At 40.6% G+C, this 17,738-nt stretch overlaps 1 protein-coding gene across 2 annotated transcripts; it reads right to left on the bottom strand.

Moving 5' to 3' along the window:
- Positions 1 to 5,216: 5,216 nt before the first annotated feature.
- Positions 5,217 to 17,608, bottom strand: alx1 (ALX homeobox 1). 2 transcript variants are annotated; one of them, XM_044035385.1, is made up of 5 exons: positions 17,360 to 17,608; positions 12,553 to 12,757; positions 11,749 to 12,053; positions 11,100 to 11,228; positions 5,217 to 7,893 (listed from the first exon to the last, which is right to left on the bottom strand). In XM_044035385.1, the coding sequence occupies exons 2-5, from the start codon at positions 12,740 to 12,742 to the stop codon at positions 7,552 to 7,554; spliced, it is 966 nt and encodes a 321-aa protein (XP_043891320.1). In that variant the 5' UTR covers positions 12,743 to 12,757; positions 17,360 to 17,608; the 3' UTR covers positions 5,217 to 7,551. The 2 variants fall into 2 exon arrangements, with proteins under 2 accessions (XP_043891320.1, XP_043891319.1); XM_044035384.1 differs by lacking the exon at positions 17,360 to 17,608 and having other exon boundaries at positions 12,553 to 12,945.
- Between the last annotated feature and the right edge of the window lie 130 nt (positions 17,609 to 17,738).

The raw sequence follows: 17,738 nt of genomic DNA, 5'->3' as shown, positions 1-17,738 counted from the left end.
TTTTTGTCACATTATCGACGACATACTAAAGTATGACTTTTTTGTCACATTTTGGATGACAAACCACTATGAGGTCGAACTTTATTATTTAAACTTTGATGGCTGTGTAAACAGGCAATCTCAGCATAATGGGAGGATAATAAATTTAGAACGTAGGCAGCCTCCATTATTTTTTCTCATGTCAGGGGTCACAAATGATGTAAGGGCTGGTCTAAGGCAGCAGGTGGCAGTGTTGTTTCACTAATCCGATATCTTGCTCTGCAGTGTGAGTGAATGAATGGCTCCATGATTGCAATCCATTTGTCAAGACAGGGAAAAGAACAAGAGTCTCCAGAAATGTTTTTCTTTGTTCTTTTTTTTCTGTGTGTCTGAAATGAATTTGTTGTTAAAAATGCCTTTTTATCTCATCTACTGTTTCATTATTACTAAGTTTGTGTCACGTAGGTAAAGGTAAACAAAGGATTCATAACAGCATTCGAAAAATAACTTTCTGGGCTTTCTGATACTCAACTCTGTGGCATGATGTAAAATTTAGCCTCAATTTCCTGTTGGAAATGGTTGTTGGAGAGACAAACATATATTTAAGTTATTGTAGACTTTATGTGTTGAGCCATGCTTTTTACTGACAGCAGGCCTGCCTGTCTTCCACAGTGTGGTAATTCTTGCTATGTATCAGTAAGCCAAACTTCATTTAAAGATTCATTTAATGCGATGCAGACAGAATGATCCTTTTTTTTCAGACTCAAAAATCCACAAACTGTATTTAAAAACAAAATCTAGCTCAGAAATTATGTGTTATACAGTATAATGTATGTTCTCAATTTCAAGTAAGCCATGATCTGCTACAAACGACGTGAGATATTAGACTTTCAGTATCCTGCCCCAGTCTACTGTTCGTGTGCCTTTGCTCCTAAGCGTATTTATAGCATAAATGAACTTTATGAACTACCTGGAGATGTAAGGCAAACACAGCCTTGTCAGATATATGGGCCACTGAGGGACCCCAGTGGAGCCGAACTGTAGTTTGGTTTGGCCATCACACAGCGAGAGACATCACCTTCCCTGTCAGCTGTCATGTGGAGGAAACGTTCATCTCTGTGGTGACAAAAAGATCACAGTGCACAGTGTGTGCTGTCTCTCTTTTGTCCCAGGCCAGTCCTGCTACTGGAAATAGGCTGTGGAGCTTTTCATCTTCTGCTCTGCTTTAATGAAACTGTTTGATTTTATTATTTTTAGTTAGGAATGACAAAAAAGTCACAGATGTCATTCAGCATTTATGTTCATGTTATGTTTGATCAGATACGCGAAACCTCACTTTAGTATGGCTGGAACCACAAGTCACAAGTGTATGCGTAAGTGGAACGTGGGTACGTGGGTGTGGGTGCCTCATGTATTAGTGCCTCATACAGCCATGCTTAAAAAAACTATCTTGAACTATCTCTTTAAATGTGTACCTTTAAAAAAAAAAAGGTGATGATGATGCTGTAGCTGAAGAGTGCACTGATGTCATGTAGAGCGGGGACGTGACATCAGTGATTAGGTAAGAGCCAGTTAGATTCTCCATTTGTCACGCCGAAATTGACACATTCACCAGGGGAGTGAGTTTGACACTTGACCTGAATATGTGTGTGTGTGTGTGTGTGTACATCCAACCATAGCCATTATAGTGTACAAACAAAGAGAAAATGTGATGCACATGAACATGTTGAAGGTAAAAGACACACTCATACTGACCTCTATCTTACACATGCATGCAGGTTTGCACAGCTATTCTTCTCAGGACACTGCATTGACTTCCATTCATTTATTCAGCCTAAACTTTGACCATAACCATCAAATACCTAACCCTTAACCTAACCACAATTTAAATCTTACACCTAAACATAACCAGTTCCTCAGATATTAGGTTCTGCATCACTAGGACCAGGCTTTGGTGCCCATTAGGACTAATAGTCCTGGTAAGGTCGGTCCTTAACACACACACACACACATTGGTAACTGGACACCTGCTTTCTCCTGCTCTGACTGACAGGCAGCAGCAGACAGTCCAGATCCAGTCCCGGCTCTTCCTAATTGGATTTGTGAGGCATCCTGCTACAGGCCTCTAATAGCCTCTTGTAAGTCGCCTCGGGCCCGTTGTGAACCACTTCCTCCCCGCGTTGAGAATAAGGGACCTCCTGAAAGGCATTTTTGGCTGCACACCATGATTCCTCTGAGCTATTAGGCACTTGTAGATTTTGAGGAGCTTTGACAACAATGTCAGAACAACAGGAGATATGGCAGGGAAGAAAAAGAAACATAAACTGGGTGCAAGGTTGTAGCATTAAAAGGCGGCAGTCACTGCCAACAGATGGTGGTTTTGAATTTTGGAATTGTACCACAGTCAGTCCAGGATAATTCATCAATTATATGAGCCTGTGTTTGACTTTCAAACCTAAGCAAGGAAATGAGAAATAAAAAGAACATTTTTAAAGTTTACTGTATATCCTTGAACTAATGAAACTCACCCTTAAAAACCCACAGAGGGACTTATTCAATAAGCATTATATATCAACCAACCAACCAACCAACCTACCTACCTACCTACCTACCTACCTACATACATACATAGAGTTTTAAAGAAATGTCAGTTTTAGAGAAAAGTTAAAAGTCCCATATTTATACTTTTAATCAAAAACTTATCAATTTTGAGATGTACTAAAAATGTACTAAAAAAGTTCTGACCAAGACTGACTAGGTTGTGTTCAGGACTTCTATGGCTACTAGAATACTGCATCAGAATGTTTTACTGCACAGTTTTAGAAACATTTCAAATTGTCATACATATTTGCACTTTTTAACCCAGCAGTCAGACAAAAAAATCAAAACATTTGCATATCACTGCAAATATTTCCATTTCTTATCATTACACATCCTTCAAAATCCACAACCCTTTAAACTTCTCAACCTTCAAAGTTTGCAGGCTTGTAATTTCACAACCTTCAGAGTTTGTGGCCTTTAAAGTTCACATTTAAAGGCGTTCAAAGTCCACAATCATAAAAGTTGGTCTTTAAAGTTTACAAACTTCAAAGTTCACAACCTTTAAGTTTGCAACGTTTAAAGTGTGCAACCTTCCAAGTTCACAACCTTCAAAGTAAGTATTTCACACTTCAAATTTCACATTTCACAGCCTACAAAGTCCATGGCCTTCACAGTCCAAACTCTTCAAAGTTCACATTATACAGCCTTCAAAGTCCACAACCTTAAGTAATGTCATTAATACCAAATAAAAAAAATAGATATTTGTTGATGTAGATTTACTGTATGTTTTATGATTTAACACATAGGTCTGTGTGCTGCTCTCTTGTTTATTTTTAAGGATTGCTGGATTTTATCCGGTCAGAACTGTCTGTGTTCCTTTTTTTTCAAAGTCTAAGGTCAGCTCCAAGGCTCCTGATCAAACTCAGGGTTAGGGTTGACTAACACCTTTTTAGATGTACGTCTTTCCCAACTGTGTTGTTATAATATACAGAATCCTCAGCTCATGAAGTTTGCCTTTGCCACAGTCTGACAACAAAGTCTTATATTAAATGGCCTTCAAAGAACTTATTGAGAGAAATATTGCCGGGGAGAGGGAGAGGGCTTCTGAGAAATCACTGTGCTTCCAGGGGAAATAAAGAAAAAGAGAGAAAAAGAAGATGGACTGGTAGTGAGCTGGTCTAACTGTTCCAGAGCTGAAGAAGAAGGAGTAGAACATCAGCGCTGAGTGATTAGAATAACAACAGTGGGTAGACTGCATTTTAGATCTCTGCTGTGGAACATGCGTGACCGATAACTCAATTTTTCAACCGCCAACATTTGATCTAGCTCTATTTCTTCAAGTCAACAGCTGTGTGTGCGTGTGTGTGTGTGTGTGTAAGAGGCCTGTCCTCCCCTGCGTGAGGTAGTGCGGGAAGTAGGGAGGCAGGGGAGGGAAGCTCTTATATTAATGGCTGCGGTTAACCTGGAAGGGTCAAACCCATTGGAGCTGTTGATGGATCTGGTCTGCAGGAGCCCTCTGTCTCTCTCACTCTCCCAATCTCTCACTCTCTCTTTATCATTTACATAAACACTCATACTTGCCCACATGTTTGAAGACCTGCATGGTTGCATGATCAGTCTGTGGCTCACAGATGATGATGATGATGATGATGATTATGAGGAGGAGGAGGAGGAGGAGAATGGTCACTATAATAATAATTAGAAGGGGACACACAGAGGAGTTGTTGTTTGTCAGAGACAGAGGAAGAAATCGTGTCATTGCATGAGGTCAACCTGAGTGGGTGGAGCCGCATAACAACTGTGTTTTTCAAGGAGTGAAACAAAAACTTTCCTTTTATTCTTTACCATGAAAAGCGTAATCAAAACAGTTTGTGTGTTTCCAGTTTGAGCCGGCGCTGTGTTCCCACGACGCTACAGTAAACAAGGCGGCGGAGTGTTGCTAAGCGTCTCCGCTGTCAAAGTCAGATGATGTGTCCACTAAACCGTTCCCACCGAAAGCGCTCGACGACCTGTAACTATCCCTGTTTCTCATAATCGATGAGGACCCAAACATACAGTTTGAAGTGATAAAATGAGGGACAGATGGTGACGGGCTCCAGTGAAGAATGTTTCCGCTGAAAGGTCGATAACTTCCACTGCATATAAAAGTGGACATAAACCAGATCCCAATGTTTCCCTAAAGTTTTAAAGGGATAGTGTGTGATTTTACGACATACTGATATATACTGTAAGTCAATACTGACTCTACTGTGAGCGTGAAACCCATATTAGGCAACCAGGTACGCTGTAGGTGAAACTATGGCTGCCAAGAGGGTCAACAGGAAACAGATTTTACTCAACAAAAGGCTCAGGCTACGTAATACTATGTCTGTGATCTCTTGAGAACAGGTTTGTCAATTTACTTTGCCATTACACAGCCTTTACTGTGTGGAAACTTTGTAAACTCTCCCACACCAAAGAGAAACTCAGACAGACACATGGGCTGCTGTTCTCCTGCTGCTTTGATGGATTTCGAACACCTAAAAGTCAGAAAATAACACGTTTGAACTGGCTGTAGTGCAAAAGATCAACAACTCCTGTGTGCCCGTGATGTAATACCGTTGATTGTCTTGATTGACTTTGGTGCAGGAAGTGACACAAACATCACTTTCCAGCAGGAAAAGGACTGCAGTGAACATATCAGAGATTTAAACCGGTTAAAATGTCCATGTGTTGAGCAACGCTTTTACTATAGCATGACATTTCAACAGGGAAGTGCAACTCAAGAAAGGTTTGCCTCACATTGCTCTACATCATAACAACAAGAGTTTCGCTACAATGCAAAAAAATTGGTGCTTGCACGAGCACGGACTGCCAAGAGTTTTATTACATATTGTGCAAGTGGATTCAGAGAGACACACCCCAAACATGTAATGACCTCATTGTTCTTTTTTCTCAGTAAAACAAGCCAGTCAGAAACCCCTCATAGTAAACGTGGCTTGTCAGCTGGCTGCGTCTCCAACTAATAATCAACAAATGAAGCTGAAGGACCGAAAATGCGGGAGTAGGAGGACAAAGAAACAACCCGCTGCAACATCGGGAAACGTGTCCAAAACCATGGACCCAAACCATTTCCATGGACACAACATGATCAAAGCCGTTGTGTTGTGATGCGTGCAGATAACATTCTTGGGTTTGTCCTTGTGAATAGCAGCAACCAGGAAGTACCCCAAGGAAACAAACTTGTTTCCAAACCAAAGCATCTGACACAAGTTACGGCCCTAATTGAATCAAGCCCAGCGATGGGTTTCCCTGAGACGCCATCCACTGCTGACTGTGATCCCAGAGCAAAAACAAAGAGATGACATCAGAGAGGAAACAAAGGGGGAAGGCAGAAAAAAAAAAGAAAGAAAAGAAAACGCTCCCAATTATGAGACAGTGTCACAGATTAAAGAACAAGGACTGCACATCTTAGGGGGAAACATGCAGCACTGCAGCCACATGGAAAAAAGCTACGACTGATGAATGAGGAGATTAGCGGTGTTTAATGACATGAGAGGAGATGGCTTCAAGGGTCAGCCATGAATACTGTGGAGTTTAAAGGATAAGCTTTATCTGATACAACTTTATAATTCTCCTGTGCCACAGGGCACTATTGTTGTTCGACCACTATTATAGTCGTAGTTTAGGGGGCTTTTTAAAGTGTGGTTGCACAAGGTATTGACAGTCACTACTGCCGGACCCCCCGTGCCGGGCCCCTGAACCAGTGAAAACAGGCATGATTGTGCTCCATGACTGTAAGGACGCAAAGGGGAAAAAAAAAGTCACCTATATCTGCTGCTAAAATCAGCCCCAAATTTGTACATCATGACGACTCCTATGTGCCGTGATGTAAAGACAAACAGACACAAGAGTTCTAACCGTGAGAAAAAGCAGAAAACATATTCTTACGATTTCACGGGCTAAAGTGGCTGGATATTTTATAAAGGATTTATATGGGTGAACTGACAACAATCTGTTTTTCCTTATGTTGCCGCTGGCAGCCATGTTCTCAGGGAAGATGAGCCTGAGTGTCTCAAGCTGGTTCCAAGTTTAAGACAGAAAATGGCACACAGCAAAGACAGCGGCGGACGACGTGCCAGCATCTTATACACACGCGCACCGCGCGGAACATAACCTTTTTAAGAAGAGTGCAGTCACCGTGGAGTCAAGCAACAATTCATTTATTATGCTTACACCGGATAAATTCATATCACAAACACGATATTAGAGTCTGCCTCCGCCGCCTGCGTCTCATTCCTGGGATACAGTGCAGAGGCGGACGACACACGTTTACAGAGCTTTGCTGACACGTTAGTTTGTCAAGTCAGTATTTGTCTCTGCTGCACTGCTCGTCCTCGGTCCTGAGCTGGAACGAGGGAGGTGGATGAAGGGGGGGAGGCCGCAGGTAGAGAAACCTTTTTCACAGTGCTTAGAAATGGGGGTAGTGGGTAATTGGGTCCCCTCTCCTCGGGGGTTCCACATGTGCCCCGCGATGACGCTCTCACTTGCCCTTTGCTTATGTGTCGGCCTCAGAGGAGAGCGCGCTGAACGCATGAACAGCAAAAGATTACAGCTCTCAACTCCGCACCTCGCAACGGAATCAGTAAAACATTGAATGTGTCTGGACTGTCTGCCTGGAAAACTTGATTCTGATAACGCCAGTGCAGAGCTGCCTTACAGCAAAGATGCTGCTGATTATCTGTCACAAACCATTACGGCTATTTCAGAGAATCTGTCCACTCGTGCTGCTCGTCTTCTCTCGACTGGATGGATAAAAATCTGGCTACGCGGCACACGCGGCGATGCGGATCTAATTAGCAGGGCGGTGTGATTTGCGAAAAAATTGTCCACATCACTCAAGACAACAAAGAAGCGACATCTAATCTGTAGATGACAAAGAAATTGTTGATATATTTTTTTTTTTACTGAGTTACTTTTTAAATATCATGTCAGACTCTTAGGGCAATCCACACATTTTTCTAAAAGCATTATCCAAACTTTTCTCCAGGATCACATGGCCCAGGAGATGTTGGCCGTGTGCTCCTTGGCCTTCATGCGCAGCACAGCGATGCTGGACGAGCGTCTCTCAAACTCGGGCTTGGTCTCGAAGGCGTGGTGGCCGTTGGGGGCCGGTGTGAGCAGGGAGTCTGCGCTGAAGAAGTTGTTGAGGGAGACGTGGCCGAACTGGTTCTGTTGATTGGGGAAGCCCATGTAGCCGTGGTCGGCGGCGCCGGCGGCGGAGCGTGGGGAGTGCGGGTAGGAAGTGACGCAGGGCGGGGATCCTCGGGGCAGAACACAGGAAGAGACCACAGAGCCGCCGGAAGCTGGGCTCGGCCACAGGTTGTTGGAGATCTGTTGGGTTAAGAGGACGTTAGATTCTGGGAGGAATGACTTTGAGTGTTGACTTATTATGTTTAATTTGATGAGTTGTGTTTTGTGCTGTGCTGTTTTTAACCATGAGTATCCTGCAGCTGCTGCGGTGTTTCGTTACACAATAAGAGGGCAGATAAGTACGGAGACGTCGACGGAGAAAAGATATGAAACCATCTGGCCTTTTTTTTTAAAGGGAGGAAGATCAGTCCACAGAGCAGCACAGGAGTTCAGTCAAACTGACGAGACGAGCCAGTGTGACTACTGCGAGCACGTGAGAGGCACGGTGATTCATTAATCCCGAGACTGCGTTCGCTCAAAAGTGAGTCAGTGAAACATGCAACGACAACGTTCCTGACTAAAATAAATGGCAGTAAGTGCAGCACATTCAGAGAATGAAAGTATCCTGATTAAACAAACAAGGGCTGCTCAGATTCAATGGTAATAATAATAATAATAAACAATTAGGAAATTAATGGCAAAGTATTTTGATGATTGGTGTGAGTGTTTTTTTTTGTAAAGGTAAAACAAAAAGTTCCTTATTTTTCAGCATCCTAACACATTTATAATATATTTTTTACACTTCCTATAATGTGTGTAATCCATGCTTATAATTAGTTTCTTTCACTTATTACAATCATTTACGCTGCTGTAACACTTGTTCCTTGGTCTTATCTTATCTTTAAATTGTGTATATATTGCAGTGGTGGAAAGTAACACATTACATTTACTCACGTTACTTGAGTAGGTACTTATAATAGTAATTTTTTTAAATTTGTAATTTTACCTTTGCTTAAGTATGTTTACTTTGCTACATTTGAAATCACAAAGTTACTGTGTTGGCCTGAAAAATAATTGATGGTTGCAGGTGAATTGGCGTTAATTAATGTCCCTGAGTTAGTGAGAACAGTGAAGTGACCTTTGACCTATGTTGACACATTATGTGTTTACATATTTTGTCAGCACTTTAACTTTGTAAAGATTTGCCTAAAGACAATTCATGTGAGATTTGTGTCCCCTTTAAAAAAAAGTACATTTCAAAACAAGCTTTTTTTTTTTACTTGAACTTATGTACATTTTTAGACCAGTACTTTTACTTGTACTTCAAAATAACGGTACTATTACTTGAGCAGAATCTTTCAGTACTCTTTCCACCTCTGAGTGGCTGTTGCTCAACACCACATGCGAACTGTGTTGTTGTGGTGAAGAGTAAAAGTCAAAATTTGACACAAAGATAAACTGTTGCACATAAGTGTACAGATATGGCACGAGAACCAGCTTGGCCCACGTCATATGTTTCTCCAGCAACAGCGTCTTCCTGACAACATGTGTCATTGATAAGCAAGCGTTTTCTAACTTTGCCCAAAAGGCAGCAACAATGGCCACAACCTGACAGTCAACAGAAGAAGACCAGAATCTTTCAAAAGCCAAAAGAATGCAGCCCGTGCCCACTTTGTTTAAGGAACACAGAAACCACCACTTGCCCACGCGGTTACTTTAGGACGCTCTTTTTTTTCTTTTTTTTTTGTCATGACAGTCGTGTGGAGGAGCTGCAGGGACAGGGACATGTATTAGAAACATGTGTGAGACAGTTGAGCGGAGTTGTTGACCCACTCTTTGGCCAACATGCATGGTCTCCAGAATGACATGTTGCCATTGTATGTTTCCGCAAACCGCAGAGGGCTCACGTTTCTCCACCAAAATGACGTGTTTACATGTCTCACAGCACAGGCGAGCATATCAAAGTGATTGTGCTTTAACTGCTTTTGGCGGAAACGAGGAAGTGAGGGTGATGATAACCGGGGTTTTTTTTCTCCATGGATGTGGTTAGATTTGGGTAAACCTGTGTTTAGGTGCAACAGAAAGTGGTTATGGCTATGAAAAGTAACTTAAGTTTTGAAAGGATTTTTTTTCCCCCCTCATATAGCCATAAATTATCTATAAAACACAACTGTATTGCAGGGATAAAACAAACCAGGATCATGTGACACTGTAATCCTGATTTATCCAGGTGTAGCTCTGGGCTGACGCTGTCACATGTGGGTCTAATTTATTCTCATTCAGGTCTATAATGACAATATTTAACAAAGACATATTATAATAAACTTGATTCTAGGTCAGTATTACACCAATTAACATGCAAGAAAAGCTATTTAGTCGAATAGAACTTGAACAATGTCAATAAAATCTGAGAATTTTGCCTCAAATATTAAATGTTGGTATGAGACCTTTGAGTGGCACAGAATCCAGCTTTTTTTTATCAGAGCTTTCTTTTTTCTTCTGTTGGCCTAAAATACAAAAACACACAGACTTTTCTGAGAAGCTGCTGTCAGCATATTTCCATCTCTGGAAAAAAATTAAAAAGAGAGTCAACTCTCAGGCTTGACAAGACTCGGAGGCCCAATCTCAGTGTCTGATATACCCAGAGGACAAATTGACGCCGTGCATCTCCTCTCACCTCATCTTGTACCTGACCTTTGTCCGAAGTGCAAGATAAATGTTCAGCCAACATGAAATCTGATATTGGAGCCCATTCATTCCGCCGTGACACCCTCGCGCAAACCTCTCTAATCAGCGCTCGCGCGGACTGGACACAGTTTTCATAATAAGTGATTCATTGTGCGTCAGTGACGGGTGACTGAGACTCGCACAGTGCAAATGAAACTATGCAACTACATCTTAAACGCATTCAAAAATACATGGTGATATATTGTGCAGCTGTTCAGGCCTGTTGTTATTTTTTATTTTATTTGTTATCTTATATTTTTTTATTTGCACAGCTGTGCTTTGTTAAGCAGGAAATGAAAATCTGTCAAATGTTTTATTTTGTTCTCAATATTTTTATTTTATTTTGCGATGATGGCATTGAGTCAGAACTGAAAGTTGTTTTTTTTTAATATAAAATGCCCATTATACTGTATATGTGTACTGGCCGCTGTGCATTATTATTATTATTATTTTTTGGTGAAATTAACTTCAAAATTAAACTCAATGACTGATAAATGTGGATTTACATTCTTCTTAAAGGCTGCATTATTTGAGAGACACTGGTCCTAGGAAGAGGAATCAGAGGCCCCATTACGCACGAGAGTCCCCGCGTCCTGCGCGTTAATCTCCGATAATTACACCTTTATTTTAAGACTATAGGTAAAATATTAATTAGAACAAAATGGTGGACTTGAACTCGCCTGTGTGTAGCTGTCGCTCCTCGGTAACACTGATAAATCATAGGTGGCTGCAAAGTGACTTTTGGCTTGTTGGATCTGGCCGTAGCGCTCCCTCTTCCTCCACTTGGCTCTTCTGTTCTGGAACCACACCTGAAGAGAACAAGGATGGACACATGAAATACAAGAACTATAATGTTAAATATTATATATATATATATACATATATATATATATATATAAAGACAGACAACAATATTACAATATAGACAAACATTATTAATGACCTAAACCTCGTTAAGACCTGTTTTGGGGGAAATAATTCTGGTGAGTAAAAGAAACCATGTTTATATACAGTTAAATTATTAAACTATAAAATTATATGAAATTATGTGTATTTAAAAAAAATGTTTATGGTCAGTTGGATTCAATCAGCACAGAAGAAAAACAGTGACACATACTGTGAAGAAAAAAAGGTTCAACACAAAACAATTATTGCAGAACAATTAAATAAATAAATAAATAAATAAATAAAATATATTACACGTGTAAAAATACCAGATTTGTTTCACGGGGAATTTAAAAAAAATAAATGTGTTTGATCTTGCAACGTGTGTTCATTTAGATCCAAATTTGGAGACGTTAATAGACGTAGAGTGGGTCGATGAATTACCTGCACTCTGGCCTCGGTTAGCTCCGTCCTCATGGCCAGCTGCTCCCGCACATACACGTCCGGATAGTGCGTCTTCTGGAACACCTTCTCCAGCTCTTCCAGCTGCGCGCTGGTGAACGTTGTCCGGTGTCTCCTCTTCTTGCTGCTGGACACGTTGCTGTCGCACTTGTCCCCCATGTCGTCCAGGTCCGTCTTGTCCTGTGGGCTGGTCACCGGGGACGTGCGCAGAGTGCAGCAGCCGTCCATCGACCTGCCGAGGTCCGAGTGCAGAGGGTCGTCGTCTGTTTTTGGCACCGCGTACGAGCCTGCGGAGAAGAACACGCAGGTGATTATACATCATTATTCAGAGGGGGAATTAATAAATAAATCAGGAGCCAAGTGTATTTCCATGTGTGGTGTACTCACATATTGAATTCCATAAACGGACATATGTAGAAAATGTTTCTAATAATGTACATATACACATGTTTCCACGTGTATTATTGTATTTATTACACATATATATGTCATATTTTACATTTCCATATGGGCTTTGTCGCTCCCCTACATATTTCAGTCAAGATGTAAATGCAAAGAAATGTTCTCAACATTTTAAAAACATAAAATTATGACAGAATAAATCACATTTAATATAAATTAATATTTGAGCTTCCTAATTTACAAAAACAACAATTGTGGGGGGGAAACAAAAGAAACACTTAGAATATAATCTACTGGGATTATTTACACAGACACAGATCACTTCAGGGTGTGTGTGTGTGTTTTTAAAAGTCAGACACAGCTGATCGTGTGTGTTTTACGCACCGTTCTGGTCTCCGCAGGGCGAGGAGCGATGTTCGCTGCTCTGCAGCCCGAAGGCCTGCGCGCATTTCGGGGAGGACTTGGCGAAGTACTGCGCGCTGTCCAGACTGTCCATGACCTGGTCCATGTAGTAGTCGCTGGCCTTCAGCGCTTGACCTTTCAAGGCAAACTTATCCTCCATGTACTCCATCATCTTCACCCGAGTCCGCTAATAATCAAATGGCAACATTAAAAGAAAAATAAAGACGGGAGGAACGAAAGAAAGAAAGAAAGAAAGACAATAATCGCCAACGATTAGCGGGGCGATGATTGGTGTGATGCAATAACTTTTTGCCAATGGAGTTGATTTGCTGTGTCTTGAAGGCGAAATGTCTTTAGAGTCCCGAAGAGAAGAAGAAGGAGACCTTAAAAGAGCCTGCTCCCTCCCTCTTCTCCCCCTTCCCTCCCTCCCTCTCTCTCCATCAGTGGATATGAAACAGCAGCAACAGCCAACTCCTCCCATCGCGTCCAGACCAGAGAACCGAGGGTGTGTGAAGGGATCCCGGGTCCACGACGACTCTGAGAGGGAGGCGCACGCACACACACGCGCGCGCACACACACACACACTCCACAGTGACTTTAATTCACAGCGTGTTCAGATCAGACGTCCACGTTTATTCGCATCTACAAGTTGTAAATGAGATTTCATCAGAGTTGAGATGACGGGAGCAAACCGAGAGAAGCTGCTGCTGCTGCTGCTGCTGCGCAATCGTTCTACACGCGGGACCAATGTCTCTGAAATTCAACTTTACTATTATTTTATTTTTTTATTTTATTTTATTGATTCATGTGAAGTCCAAGAGTAAAAGCCCTTTAAGCCTAATATTCACTATTTAAGCGTCTGTGCAAGTTATGGGAAAGTAAAATGTGAACTTATCATCTTGGGAAAAAAGAAATATAATATATAATAAATATATTATATATTATATGTTTCTTTAGTCCAATTTATTTATTTAATTGTTTCCTTATTTATCCAAAACTATATATTCGTTTTATATACAGATCTTTTTTTTATTGCAATTATGCTCAGTGTCTATTTATTGATGTTAAATTATTTCATTGCCTCAGTTTGCACTGCGTTGCCATTCCTCTTGTTCTATTTATTTATTTTTATTTATTTATTGATGTTTGTATGTTTTTCATTATTATTTCGATTGAAAAGAAATAAAAGCACAAGCTGCTTTAACAATGCAGTTAGAACTATAATAATCCCGTTAATGTAATTTCTTAAAGTTCTTTATTAGTATTATTTATGAACATTAAGGTTTGAATTGAACATGCTAGAAACACTATTATGAACATTTTCAACAGCTATTCAGATCTACAGGAAATGTTTCGCTCATTATTGGTTGTGATTGAAAGTAAATCTGAGAATTGTTGGATTCTTTCTCTCGTGTCAGCCGCAGTGTGCAGAATAATTTGCTTTTAGTGAAGTGAATCACGTGACTGCAAGAGACAATTGATACGTGATTGGATTATTGGTTGATTGATTTTTTATCAAGTCCATACTGTGTATATTCTGCAAACTGTCTATAATGTTCATTCTACATTCTATTTTATTTTTTATAGTCTAAGTCTTAATATCTTTTTATATTTATAATTGTTTTGGTAATGCATATTTATTATTTATTATCTTCATCTTTACTGTCTTTGCTGCTGTAACAATGTACATTTCCCCACTGCGGGACAAATAAAGGACTATCTTATCTTATCAAGTGATCATGAAAGGCCATAATAAAATATGCAATAAATAATAAAAACAAAGAAATGTGACAATTTATTTGTTGAAAATAAAAATATAAATGAATACACCTCAGGATTCCTTGTTTTTATCATGTTATATTATTGTCTCGTGGAGCAGTGCTTCTATTGGGGTACATGTTACCCTATTTTAATAATCATTCCTGATAAATAAAGTCTATTTATTATAAATGTCTTTCTAATTGAACAGCTAATTATCACAATATGTTAAGGAGAACACATGAGAAGGTCCCCAGAAGAGTTTTGATCCATGAAAAATGAGGGGGAAAAAAAACAAAAAAAACTAACTCTCTCAGAAAGGACATTATCTTGCTAAAGTTAAAGGGACAGTTCAGGTTTTTCTTTTTTTGCTGCATGAGGTTCTGTGACATCTGCACTCACTGAACGCCCCCTTCACTGAAAACCAGACACACAGACTCACTCTCATTGAAAACATGGCTGCCAGTGGGGGGAACAAGGTAAAAGAAAAATGCACTGATGAGACTCTTACATCACGTCTGTTTGTTGATATCTTCATTCTGCTGTTAAACTGCCTTTTCAAACAGTGTTTCCTTTATTCCCCACAACTAAGTAAAAATAAATACATTAATAAATTAATTAAATAAAGGGAGGAATTTGAAACCTTTGGTTAATGAAGAAGGCAAACATTAGAACCACAGTTCTGTTGTCCTCACAAGCTTAAAACACAGACTTTGTCTTTGTGGACATTTGGTGGTCTCGCAAAGAAGATGAAGTGGTGAAAAAAATGCATAAGACAATGTAGGATGAACGCAATTCTACACGCAAACTATTGGTGGCAGTAACGCAGTAAAAAGGAATGTTTACCGTCGATAAAACTTAACAGAACTTTCACCTGTAGGGATGCACCACTGCACCTCCTCCCCACTGCACCTCCCCACCACTGCATCTCTTCTTCTGATTTCTAATGGAATACAGATGGTTTTGCTCGGAACAGATGAGATTTTTTTTCATTTGCTAATTTCGTCGGGGGATTTGCAACGGCAACAACTTCTGCTTACAAGCACCATTCCCTTCCACTTGGCCATGGTCTGTAATAATCCATCAGATTTGTAATGCACTCACTCACTCACCTCACCGCACTTCAAAAAATCCGAATTATCCCTTTAAAGGGCAAACTTTTTGGGGGGGGTGGTTGGCGTGAGATGTCTTTGAACTCGTGCAGCCCTCAGGAGCACAACACTGGACTTAACAGGAAGTGAGCTCCTTCTATTTCTCCTTATTGGTGGAGTTGTGTTACCACTAACCAAAGCCTCACTTCCACCAGCACATCTCCACCCTCATAGGCCCAACACCACCTGCCATGCACACCATGCATAGCTTTGGTTCGCTCGGGGGTCAGTGGCAGTTACCTGGGGCTGCAAAGCGCCATGGGAGAAAGTATCAAAACAAATAGAGGTGCTCTTAAGTAGCAGGGGAGGGGAGGGGGGAGACGGACGGACGTCTCAGATGGTCTCATAAGATGACCCCACGCGCTGGCTCGTGCTGAGAAGAAAATGTGAAAAGTTCACATGCGGTTGGTTGGTGGCTGGAAATGTTCCTGCCACAATGTAGATACAGCGTAAGTCAGCTGAGTCACCTGGAAACGTGTCAAAATTCAGTTTTAACTGCCAGTTTGTAAGAACAGTGTGCAGCTCTCCTCACGGTCAGAATAAATATGACTGAAGTGAACTAATCGTCATTCATTTGGGTCCTAATGTGACTGAACGTCATCCAGCACAACCAGAGCGAAACCCGAGAGGCCCGAGAGTGTGCCACTTCAGAAGGCAGTGACATCATGATGCCTGAAGCCACCCTTGTGTTTAATTCAATCTCTTGAAATGTCATTTGGCTGGCTATGAAACGCATAGATTCCCCCCCACCCACCACCACCACCACCACCGAGAGCACACATATCGTGGAGGTTATGGAAGTCATCTGAGTCTGCAGAGCATTTGGCTCACGGAGCTGGGACATCCAAAAAAAGAAAGGAGCGCATGTGTGCTTTTAAAAAGGTTGTGTTTTCATTTTGTCTGTTTCTGACAAAGCTCGGCTTCACTTGACGATACATCACCATGAGGCTCCGTGTCCACATGCTGCGCGGGTCAGCTGTGACAGAGAGCACATCAAAGGAGCCAGGGGGCCTAAATCCATACAAGACGAGACGTTAACGGCAGCACAAATGAGAGCAGGAATACTTTTCGTCAGTTTAAATACCGCTTCTCAGAATGACAGTATTTTACACTTTAAAGATACATGAGATTTCAAGGAGAGCTGAAAATGGTACCGCTTTACGACGACACTAAGGAGTTATAAATGTGTCAAACATGGGTGATTCATTTCAAACACACATGACATAACATGTAAATCATAACTGATTTAACAGGGATTTATGGCTCGCCAAATAGTGAGCCTGCATGTTTCTATGCACTACTCGTATGAAGACAGTTTCATATACCTGGTTGACTTTCATTTGAAAGAACCTTTTTAATTTTAACTTGTGTCAGAGTTAGCATATTACCAATATTTCATTTTCCGTACAACCTTCACAGTCAAAGTTGAATTTACCATCAATGTCATCGTCAAATAAACAAACTCAGGCTTTGGCAGATTTGTTTACCTGGACATTTTCAGCATGATGACGTGAGAGTAGTGCCTCGCAAGCATTATTTCTCCAACGGGTGATTCTGTCAGATTCTGTCAGAGTATATTGTACTCCTTTTCTTACAATTATATTAAGTGTTAACACATCATTATAAATCAAATAAAAACAGTTAGACTGAGTGGTTTAGGCATTGATATTTTTTGACATTTGATATAAGAGGTGTAGACAGGACTTTAAAAGGTAGTATGAATTATCATAGACAAAAGACAAAGGTGTCTGCATGTATTTGAATTTGCATTTTAAAAGGCTAATTTATATTCTAATAAATGTGTAAAAAAAACTGCATGTATGCATGTGTTTTTATCCATAAATGCCCTCTGTAAATGTGTAAAAAAAACACCAAATACCCTCAGTCTTGGAGCTGAAGAGGCCGATATGGATCAGAATCTATAGCAGTTGTCACTCAGGGCATAAATCAACTTGACTGACTTTTACCAGGGTCCACGGCGGCAAACTTTCTCCTTGTCTGGCTTTATTCCCCAATTTCTTGGGGAATAGTTGGGTTCATGTTTCCAGGAGAACACGCACACTGAAGTCAATAAGAAAAGGACATTTATTCAGTCATTTGTCTTTGGAGTTTAGGCTCCTTTACATCCTGGAGTACAATTTGAATGACAACTTAACAGTGTCTGTGTATATATATATATATATATATATTTATATATATATATATACATATATACATATGTATATACATATATATATATATACATATATATATATATA

Source organism: Solea senegalensis, linkage group LG10 (assembly GCF_019176455.1).
Source record: "Solea senegalensis isolate Sse05_10M linkage group LG10, IFAPA_SoseM_1, whole genome shotgun sequence".
In the NCBI taxonomy this organism is placed as follows: Eukaryota; Metazoa; Chordata; class Actinopteri; order Pleuronectiformes; family Soleidae; genus Solea; species Solea senegalensis.
Note: the sequence above shows the minus strand (reverse complement) of the source record. Positions and strands in the feature narration are given on the sequence as shown.

Bases quoted from the DNA above. Each gene is read 5' to 3' on its own strand.
- alx1 (XM_044035385.1), bottom strand. From the start codon at position 12,742: ATGATGGAGTACATGGAGGATAAGTTTGCCTTGAAAGGTCAAGCGCTG. The intron at 12,054-12,552 runs GTGCGTAAAACA...TCTTCTCCGCAG, and splicing joins GCCCTGCGGAGACCAGAACG to GCTCGTACGCGGTGCCAAAA. The intron at 11,229-11,748 runs GTAATTCATCGA...TGTTCTCTTCAG, and splicing joins TAACCGAGGCCAGAGTGCAG to GTGTGGTTCCAGAACAGAAG.